The sequence below is a fragment of the Oncorhynchus mykiss genome, chromosome 6 (assembly GCF_057628025.1).
Source record: "Oncorhynchus mykiss isolate SJ-2025 chromosome 6, ASM5762802v1, whole genome shotgun sequence".
Taxonomy (NCBI): Eukaryota; Metazoa; Chordata; class Actinopteri; order Salmoniformes; family Salmonidae; genus Oncorhynchus; species Oncorhynchus mykiss.
The window spans coordinates 21,703,059-21,713,515 of record NC_143027.1 but is presented as its reverse complement, the minus strand read 5'-3'; the positions used below and the strand labels follow the sequence as shown (position 1 = coordinate 21,713,515).

Sequence of the window (10,457 nt, the reverse complement as noted above, 5' to 3'; positions counted from 1 at the left end):
CTAAAGAAAGTGATGTACATTTTACTCCATACATTTTCCCTGAAACCCAACAGTACACGTTACATTTTGAGTGCTTAGCAGGACAGGAAAAGGGTCCAATTCACGCTCTTTATCAAGAGAACACCCCTGGTCATCTCTACTGTCTATGATCTGGCGGACTCACTAAACACACATGGTCAATTTATAAATGATGTCTGGAGTGTGCCCCTGGCTGTCCGTAAATGAAAAAAAATGGTGCTGTCTGTATGGCTTAATATAAGGAATTTGAAATCATTTTTACTTTTGATACTTACGTATATTTAAAACCAATACTTTTAAACCTTTACTCAAGTAGTATTTCACTGGGTGAAATTCACTTTTACTTAAGTCACTTTCGATTACGGTATCTTTACTTTTACTCAAGTATGACAATTGGGTACTTTTTCCACCTCTGATGTCAAGTGACCACTGTAAAGAATATGGAGTCGATTCTTGCTGAGTTTCAGGAAGAGGGTGGCTTTTGGAGGACACTCTTTATCATCTGCTCATTTGAGTCTTTAAGTGTGAAGGTGACTTTAAGCTGGCCTGGATCCCACTTGTTAATGAAGAAAGGGTCTGCTGTGTCCTTCGAACTGTCCTCTTTACTTGTGTCCTCTATTTTCCTGCCACTCGCACACCCTGCGTCCTTATGGGAGTCATTTGACACCATACTCTTGAAGAAAGTCTCTTTTACTGGGTGACTTGTAGGTAGTGAGCTATACCTCTTACCCCCACCCAGCTGGCCCCACTCCCCCTGCAGACACAGGCCCTCTAGCTGAAGCTGCAGGGCTTCTGGGGAGCAGCTACGGACCTCCAGGCAGTAATCTGATGTTGCAGTCTCTAGGTGTTCATCATCCATGTGACCTCCAAACGTTCCTGATGTGTGGGCAGATCTATAGGAGGGAAACAATGATATCATGTTTGAGGGAAAGGGAATATTACCAGTTAGCTAATCCTGCGAGCCAAACAAACTGTGACAGAGTTGTCAAGGAAATGTCAGTGCTTGCCTTTACCTGTCTTGACGTCTTCTCTGTGGCTCCTCAAGCATCACCTCATAGAAGCGCCTGAACACAGGAGCCGTGTTGTCACCCTGGTGGTATTTCTCTTGCACATTCTTCATAGGGTCTTAGGAGGAAATGTGATTTATCATCACATAACAAAAGGTGAAACAGTCTTGAACAACTAAATGTTTTATCAATGGTTACAGTAGAAAGTCTGAAGAAGGCTCAGTTTTAAATGAAAGAACGAACAATGTGATTTTACCTGAAGTTATGCCAGTACACTGGAATATACTTGGTCTCTGTGGGCCAACAGGTTTCAAAGGCTTCAAACCACCATTCCTCACATGGACTGATTTCCTGTACTGCTTAAGATCAATGCTCTTTAGGCTGGTATCAGCTCTGAGCTGACTCCGGCTGTCCTGCAGTGTGTCGGTCTTAAAATCATGTAAGTGTTGGGTCCTAGCAGTGTTTACCCGTGAGACATTGACACTCTGAAGGAAGAGACACATCATAGATGTTATCTTTCCTCTTTCCCCTCAATACTCATGAAAGCGTTTGTGTTAGCAAGAGTCAACTCACCTGTGATACTGCGCTTGGTATTCTAAAGGGCTTGGACATTCGGGAATTCCTGATCCTCAGTGGAGGCTTTGGGCCGGGGCAAGACAGTGCTGAAGTGCCGTCAAAAATAGGCCTAGCACCCCCAAGAAAGAAATGAATAATGTTTTAATTTCAATATATATAATGAGTCTACATTTTTCTGTCTCTCAAAATCCTGTTCTCACAAACGAGCTCTGACTGCTCAGGGTCCAGCCTACATAACACCGTGCCTCCTCATTGGCTCTGACAGAATGTCTTGAATTTGAGTGGTTGAAAAATCCATCTGACTGATATGTCTTTGAACTATGTCAAATTTGCCTGTAGCTATCCCCTGATCCAGAGTCAGATCTTTTAAATCGCTAGCTAAATTTGTTTAAATCAGGATGTGTGTGTATCTGACCATTGATCTGTTTTACGACCCGATTCCTATTGTTTCAAAATTGTTGCACTGATTTGCAGATAGCTGTGTTGTTTCCGATAGCTATAACAGTAGGCTACTAGCTGTAAAATATTGAACCCAAGCTAATTGGCATTGGAGTCATGGAGGGCTGTTGTTTGGGAGTTAACCGTTGGTTTCTTGCAAACCCTAACATGATTTTCAATGACATGTTGAGTACATATGTATATTCGAAGATATTTGGTGATCGAGGTCGACATCGTTCTCCCTCACCTCACGGACGTGATCGCATGTGTGCATGTAATCCACCCCTATGCAGTGAACAAGCTACCCCATAGCTACCCCAGTGAAAAAATCCTGCCGCCACCACTGCTGATCCTGTTGATGTCCCATTCAGACAGCTCTCTTTGACTCCACTTGTCCACATTGACTGTCCCCGACCTGTTACAATGGGATACTAAGAACTCATCATAAAGAACCCTGAACGCATCGGAAAGAACCGACATCACACATCTTCATGTAACTGTGTTACAACTGGAAAGGTGATAGTATCAGTTCCAGTTTCAATCTCACACTACATCATGTGTCTGGCCAGACTTGCATAGGCCTTCTCAAATGTACATCTCTAGCATTATTATCTTTTCATCTGGTGTGATTAATGTTAGTCTCTAATAGAATGTACAGTTTTGCTAGCCTACCGTGGATCAATGGAAAGCATTGATGTGTTCTCATGCTTTGAGGATGACTTGAAGCATGCTGACCTGCTTCTGATAGTATATCTTATCTGCATAACAAAATAATATAAGAGGAAGAGACATGGCTATAGTTTTGAAACAGTTAAATGTCAGATGATTTGCAAATTAGTGCCTCTGGCATCATGATTCCCCTACCTGTTTTCTTCTCACTTGATTTGGAGTCTGTCTTGCTGTGTTGTGTCTGGCTACTGACCTGGGCTGTAGCAGTGCTTTACCAATGCATTGCACAAAATCTAGGGGCGTTCCAGAGCTTTTTTCTGGTGCCAGTGGAGTGGTTTGTTTGAGTTTCCACAAACTGGACATTTTTATCTGTCAAAACATTGAATGTGAGAAAAATGACAAATGTGTCTTTATAGCAGGTAGGCTACATGATTATACAGAATGAACAAACGTAGTATTTTTTTATTGTCTCAAATCTTAATAATATGATCATTATTGCTTCATTCTTGTGAATTCTTTGTCTAATTACCATAGCGACACCTATTCATTTAAAGTTCCTTGGTATTGCTATGGTAACTGGACAAAGTAAAGAATTTGGAATTCACAATGTAGAAATACTGATTCTATTCTTAGCATTTCACTCAAAATAGAATACAACAAATCTAAATGATTGGACTTATAGGAAATACAAAGTTAGAATAATTGTTAAACATTTATTTAATAAAAAAATGTTAACTGTTTGTATATTTAAATCCATTACTCAAGAACTGTTCCAAGTTTTACACAATGACAACTGCCAATGCTACAGTAAGATTTCAAGCATTCGGTGAAGTGGTTTCACATCCTGGCTATAATAAAGTTGGGGGTTTTGACTCTTATAACCACACAGGAAGAATAATTTGATCTAGCCCATATTTGTGCTTCAACACGTGGTTGTGAGAAAGACCAATTCTGCTTCTGCCTGTATATATTACATATCATGGTTGTGTGCGACTACAGCAGACCAAATCCTCATATAGAAGTCAGGGGAAGTAATAACTAGTTTGTCATTCAGGACTTGTCCCACTGATGGACTGCAAGCGCGAGCTTAAGTAAGTAGCCTACTCAAAAGTAGATGTTATAACCTTTCATCAGGATCACAAGCTCCTCCATAATGCAGTATTTTCCTTTAAATGTGTCATTGTGGATAGATATTTTAACCTGCAACTAATTGGATTCTGATAAACTTTTCACAATTGTGTTCAGTTACACTTCCCTCTTGTTTTTTTGGACAGTGAGGCTAAAATGTGGAATCCAAAATGTTGGAGTATAGAGCCAAATGTAAACACTTTTTTTTTTTATATGGAGGGGAGTGTATGTAAGCTTGAAGTTGCTTTAAATCATATATTGTGCATATATTGATTGAATGTTCATTTTAAAATGTGGTTATACTTTAAATCAGAGAGTTCTATTTGTTTTGTTAGAATTAAAAGCTATTTTGTGACAGATGTGATGTCCCTGCGATAGTTGACTTGGGGTGAGATCTGTTCTCACTTCAAGTTTTACATCCTGTTTAATGTGTTTTCAGTTCTACTGTCTGACTACACTGAACACCACCTTTATAAGAATTAACAAGGACGCAACACACAATGTCTGCATCATTTATTTTACAAAATGTAACATTTCACAGTTTCTTTGTGGTCTGACTAGTAATCTAAGCAATTTGCTCTATTTTTTCTTAAGGTGAATGTTAATAGCCGGCATACCCCATACATTCCATCCTAAAATGAACAGCACAGTGTCTCCGTCCGTGTTGCCTCTGGACAACAGAAGTCTCTCTGAGTCCTGTACAGTGGAACCCCAACACGTGTCCATCACTGTTTTCCTCCTCCTGGTTGTCCTGGTTGGTTTCTTCCTCAACAGTTTCAGTCTGTGGGTCTTCTGCTGCCGTATACCACAGTGGAGCTCTGGTACTGTCCTGCAGTTTCATTTGGCTGTCAGTGACACTGTTATCACACCAGTTGCACCATTAATGGCAACATACTTTGTTATGGGTAGCCACTGGCCCTTTGGAGCTTTTCTGTGCAAGCTGAAGATTGCCTTGCTGAGCATTCACTTCTATGGCAGTATCCTGTTCCTTACACTCATCAGCATTCATCGATATGTGGTAGTTGTCCAGTTTAAAAGGGGCTCCTGTATGAAACGAAAGGCGTTTGTTCAGAATCTGTGTGCTGGAGTCTGGCTGGTTTTGCTGGCTAAGGGAATTGCCTGTTTCTTCTTATTGAACACAAGTCCAATGGGAAACCGCACACAATGTCTCAGCATTCATCAGGAAAAATACATTGACGTCTACTTCGCCATCAACTTCGTTATGCTCATCCCTGGGTTCCTGCTGCCTCTCTCAGTGGCAGTGACCTGCTATGTTCAGCTAGCAAGATCAATGTCTCGTATCAATATCAACATGTCCAAGGGCCGTGATATAAAGGCCAAGTCACGTAAAATGGTGGCCATGTGTCTGGTGATATTTGCACTGTGCTTCACTCCTCTGAACGTGATACGAACTGTGGCTGTCATATTAAAGAAGTACTTTCCAGAACAATGCAGTCTTCTCCTGCAGGTGGAGACTGCATACTATATCTCCTGGATTTTGGCTGGAGCAAACTGCTGCCTGGACCCATTGCTTTATTGTTTTGGATCACACAACTTTGTCAAGGCTATTCATAGGTCTCTCAGAAAATTTGATGTCAAGTTTAAAAAAGACCCGGCCACAAATGACCAGATCATCTATGATACTGCTATTGATTCTCCCTCCATTGACTTAGAAGACATCCACACCCAGCATTCGAACACATCTTGAATAAGGAACCTCATAGTAGTATAATCACATTGGCTTATTGTGTTTGCTCAGTGCCTTTTTCTTTTTTACATAAATAGTATCTAACATTGACATGGGACCTGTGAAGGAAGAATGTACAGGTAAGTGCCAAAATGAAGGAAACACTTGAGTAAACGAGGGATACAAAGTATATTGAAAGCAGGTGCTTCCACACAGATGTGGTTGTTGAGTTAATTAGGTAATTAACATCTCATCATGCTTAGCGTCATGTATAGAAATGCCCAGTTGCCTATGATTTTGGCTACAATGGCTAGTCAGTCAGTCAGTCACACACCAGATCTCAACCCAATTGAACACTTATGGGAGATTCTGGAGCAGAGCCTGAGACAGATTTTTCCACCACCATCAAACAAACTGCAAATGATGAAATTTCCCGTTGAAGAATAGTGTCGCATCCTTTCAATAGAGTTCCAGACACTTGTAGAATATATGACAAGGCACATTGAAGCTATTCTGTCGGCCCGTGGTGGCCCAACGCCCTATTAAGACACTTTCTGTTGGTGTTTCCTTTATTTTGAAAGTTACCTGAGGGTGATCATAAATGTATTATTTTATTGATGTGTTATAACATAATTAGATACTGTCATATGGCATACTGTAATTGTAAAACAAAACATGCTCTGTTTTAAACAAATTCAAATGTATATTGAATGCATTTTAAAAGGAAGATCTTTTCCACAGTCTTCATTTGTAATAAGTCCATTTTAGTCAGTTATACTGTAGGGTTTTGTTTAAAGTCACTTTTTTTTGTGGTTTGATGATTGCATTGCTGATGACGAAAAAATATTGTCATTACTTTCCCCGCATCATGCAGGAAGTCACTAGAGGTGTTGTGAGAAGAGGTGCTCTCACTGTCCCATTCTGAGAGCAGCAAGTGTGACTGGTGTAATGCTTTACAAGGCTTGGTAAGGTCTCTCTTACGGGTTTATAATAGCAGGTTGTCTCTGACAAAGGCAGATGGTAGAGAGATGCACATATTTGCTTACTGTTAACAATATACCGTTATAAATGGAGAATTACAGTCTTGATCTTAAAATCATGGTTCATAAATATTTCGTTTTAGGCTACCTTTACTCACATTTCAGATGTTTTTGTTTAAATCCAGATCTGTACCTGGGTTTGTGAACTGGATATTCTTAGACAATCTTACCATTGTGAGATATAATTGTTGAGAGGCAGTGCAAGAAAGTGTGGCAACACAGGAAAAGTTCAATGCAATAGCATCCTTTGACATCAGTCTATGAAGTGTTGCAAGATACAATAAAATTGTTTAAATGCATGAAAATGAGAAACAACATTTTGATATATTTTTGGGGGTAATCATTTTCCCATCCTAAATATTACTCTTCATAAATGTTTCCTTCAAAGGTGTTTTAAGAATATCAACTTCCACTCTACATCGATTTCTTCTCAAGATGACCAGCACAGAGTCACCCTCCATGTCCCTCCAGTCCCTGACCACTATCCCAGCAAACATAAATGCCGACATAACCACCATCCCAGCCAACAGCAGTAACACTGAGCTCTGTACTGTGGAATCCCAACATGGTTCCATCCCTGTGATCCTAATCCTGGTCTTTGTGGTTGGCTTCCTCCTCAACAGCTTCAGTCTGTGGGTCTTCTGCCTCCGTATACCACATTGGAGCTCTGGTACCACCCTGCAGTTCAACTTGGCCCTGAGTGATGCCCTTGGCACCCCTGCAACTCCCCTGATGGCTGTATACTTAACCAATGGCAGCAACTGGACATTTGGACCATTACTGTGTGTATTCAAGATTGTCCTTCTAAGTGCACACTTCTTAGGCAGCATCCTGTTCCTCATGCTCATCAGCATTCATCGTTATGTGGTGGTTGTCAAATTCAACAAAAGCTCCCGTATGAAACAAAATGGGTTTGTAAGGAAGTTATGTGGTGGAGTTTGGTTGCTGCTTCTAGTAGAAGCTCTTGTCCTAACTTACTTTCTTCCACCCAGTAAGGAGGGAGATAAAACCCAATGTCTGACCATCCATCAGCATGATCTGACAGATGTGTACTTTGTCATTAACTTCTTCTTATTCATCTTAGGATTCCTTCTGCCTTTCTCAGTGGCTGCAGAAAGCTATCGTCGCCTGGCAAACTCAGTGTCTCAACTCAATATCAACTCAGCAAGGGGCCTTGCCGTTAAGATCAAATCACAGAGGATGATAGGTATCTGCTTAGTGATATTTGGGCTCTGCTTTCTACCACTCAATTTAGTGCGGACAATAGGGGTAGTGGTAAACAAATACAGTGAAGCTTGTACGATGCTTCGACATTTGGATACGGCATATTATGTGTCATTCATCCTGGCAGGTGTCAATAGTTGTCTGGATCCTCTGTTGTATTGTTTTGGGTCCCAGACGTTTAGAAAGGCATTTCAGGGTGGATCCTTCAGTGTGGGTCGGATGAACACTCAAAGAAGTACAACAGAGCTTTGAGTGAGTCGGAGACAGAGAGGTTATCAATTACACTGCAATATTATTGAATATATCACGTTCTATCTACAGTATGCTGCTTTCTCTGTTTCATATTCATGTCTCATTGATAATTATCTGGATTGGGGTCATATTGGGTCAACTTTTTAACTGTTAAACTAAATTGTTTTTTATTTTCCTTGTGTATGAATTGTTATCATATTTTGTAATGTAATTATTGTTTCTTTGACCTTTTGCTTTTATTTGAGAAAATAATAATGTTCAAAATCTGGATTAAAAGAAAATGTAAACAGCCCAGACCATTATTCCTCCACCTAACTTTACAGTTGGCACTATGCATTGGGGCAGGTAGCGTTCTGCTGACATCTGCCAAACCCAGATTCATCTGTTGGACTGCCAGATGGAGAAGTGATTCATCACTCCAGAGAACGCATTTCCACTGCTCCATGCTTGGCATTGCGCATGGCGATCTTAGGCTTGTGTGTGGCTGCTTGGCCATGGAAACCCCTTTCATGAAGCTCCTGACAAACAGTTATTGTGCTGACGTTGCTTCCAGAGGCAGTTTGGAACTTGGTAGTGAGTGTTTCAAACTAGGACAGAGGTTTTATATACCCTACACGCTTCAGCACGCAGCGGTCCTGTTCTGTGAGCTTCTGTGGCTTACCACTTCGCGGCTGAGCCGTTGTTGCTCCTAGACGTTTCCACTTCACAATAACAGCATTTACAGATGACTGTGGCAGCTCTAGCAAGGCAGACGTTTAACAAACAAACTTGTTGGAAAGGTGGCATCTTTTAATGTTCCACTTTGAAAGTCACTGAGCTCTTCAGAAAGGCCATTCTACTGCCAATGTTTGTCTATGGAGATTGCATGGCTGTGTGCTCGATTTTATACACTTGTCAGCAACAGGTGTGGCTGAAATGGCCGAACCCACTCATTTGAAAGGGTGTCCTCATACTTTTGTATATGTAGTGTATTTGACCATTGTAGAAGTGCTCAGAAAGGGACTTTTTGGACTTGAATGCCAAAACATTCAAGAGATAAAAGTGCTCAAAGTTGACCCTTTTTGCAAACTCCACAGTGCCTTGAGACATCAATGTCTTCATCGCTGGAAAAGATAAACAGTTGAGATTGATATCATTTAAAAGCTTACAAACACGGTTGTCAAACTATCTTATAATTTCTTTCTTCTTAAATGTTTAATAAAAAAAATCATTTTCACAAGGGGTACGCGCATTTATATTTTCCAATGGGGCCATATATTTAGGTGAGGTTTTTCTCTCGCCTGAGTAGCCTCGTTTCCCTGCCAAAAATAAAATTAAACCATCTAGTGTTCAGCGAAATAACAACATAATGTCAAATACAGGTAGCCTAATCAAATAATTCACATCCAATCACATTAACCGTTACTCTTTTGCAGGAATTCCACTATGTAGCCAAACATAGCTGCTGCTCATGTTGGTATCTGTACTGATGGCGCAAAAGCCATGACAGGGAGACATAGTGGAGTGGTAACAAGTGTGCAAGCAGTTTCTCCCGACTCCACTTAGGTACACTGCAGCATCCACCGAGAGCCTCTTGCTGCCAAGGGAATGTTTGACAGCTTGAAAGACATTTTGGACATTACAGTAAAAATGGTTAACTTTGTTAAAGCAAGGCCCCTGAACTCTTGTGTATTTTCTGCATTATGCAATGATATGGGCAGCGACAATTTAACGCTTTTGCAACATACAGAAGAAGAGCGCTGGTTATCATGGTGCAAAGTAATGACACATTTTTTTGAATTGAGAGACAACCTTAAAGTTTTCTTCACTGATCATCATTTTCACTTGTCTGACCGCTTGCATGATGATGAGTTTCTCACACGACTGGCCTATCTGGGTGATGTTTTTTCTCACCTGAATGATCTGAATCTAGGATTATAGGGACTCTCCGCAACTATATTCAATGAGCGGAACAAAATTGAGGCTATGATTAAGAAGTTGTAGCTCTTCTCTGTCTGCATTAACAAGGACAACACACAGGTCTTACCATCATTGTATGTTTTTTGTGTGTAAATAAACTCAAGCTTATGGACAATGTCAAATGTTATATAGCGAAACACCTGAGTGAGTTGGGTGCGCAATTATGCAGGTACTTTCCCGAAACGGATGACACAACAACTGGATTCAATATCCCTTTCATACCCTGCCTCCAGTCCACTTACCGATATTTGAACAAGAGAGCCTCATTGAAATTGCAACAAGCTGTTCTGTGAAAATTTAATTTAATCAGAAGCCACTGCCAGATTTCTGGTTTGGGCTGCGCTCAGAGTATCCTGCCTTGGCGAATCACGCTGTTAAGACACTGATGCCCTTTGCAACCACTTACCTATGTGAGAGTGGATTCTTGGCAAATGATTTAAGACTGAGACTCTCTCCAAT

General features: G+C 40.7%; 2 protein-coding genes across 3 annotated transcripts; one reads left to right on the top strand and one right to left on the bottom strand.

Moving 5' to 3' along the window:
* Positions 1–336: 336 nt before the first annotated feature.
* LOC110525013 (uncharacterized) lies at positions 337–1,827 on the bottom strand. The gene is made up of 4 exons (XM_021604974.3): positions 1,599–1,827; positions 1,282–1,510; positions 1,032–1,143; positions 337–911 (listed from the first exon to the last, which is right to left on the bottom strand). Exons 1-4 carry the CDS (start codon positions 1,635–1,637, stop codon positions 482–484), a joined length of 810 nt encoding a protein of 269 aa, XP_021460649.2. The 5' UTR covers positions 1,638–1,827; the 3' UTR covers positions 337–481.
* Positions 1,828–3,661: 1,834 nt separating this feature from the next.
* On the top strand, positions 3,662–8,328 carry p2ry2 (P2Y purinoceptor 2). 2 transcript variants are annotated; one of them, XR_016496472.1, is made up of 4 exons: positions 3,662–3,799; positions 4,431–5,663; positions 6,398–6,488; positions 6,952–8,328. XR_016496472.1 is itself a non-coding variant. In NM_001165145.2 (2 exon segments), a coding segment is annotated over 1 exon segment (1,041 nt). In that variant the 5' UTR covers positions 6,407–6,488; positions 6,952–6,998; the 3' UTR covers positions 8,040–8,323.
* Positions 8,329–10,457: the final 2,129 nt, after the last annotated feature.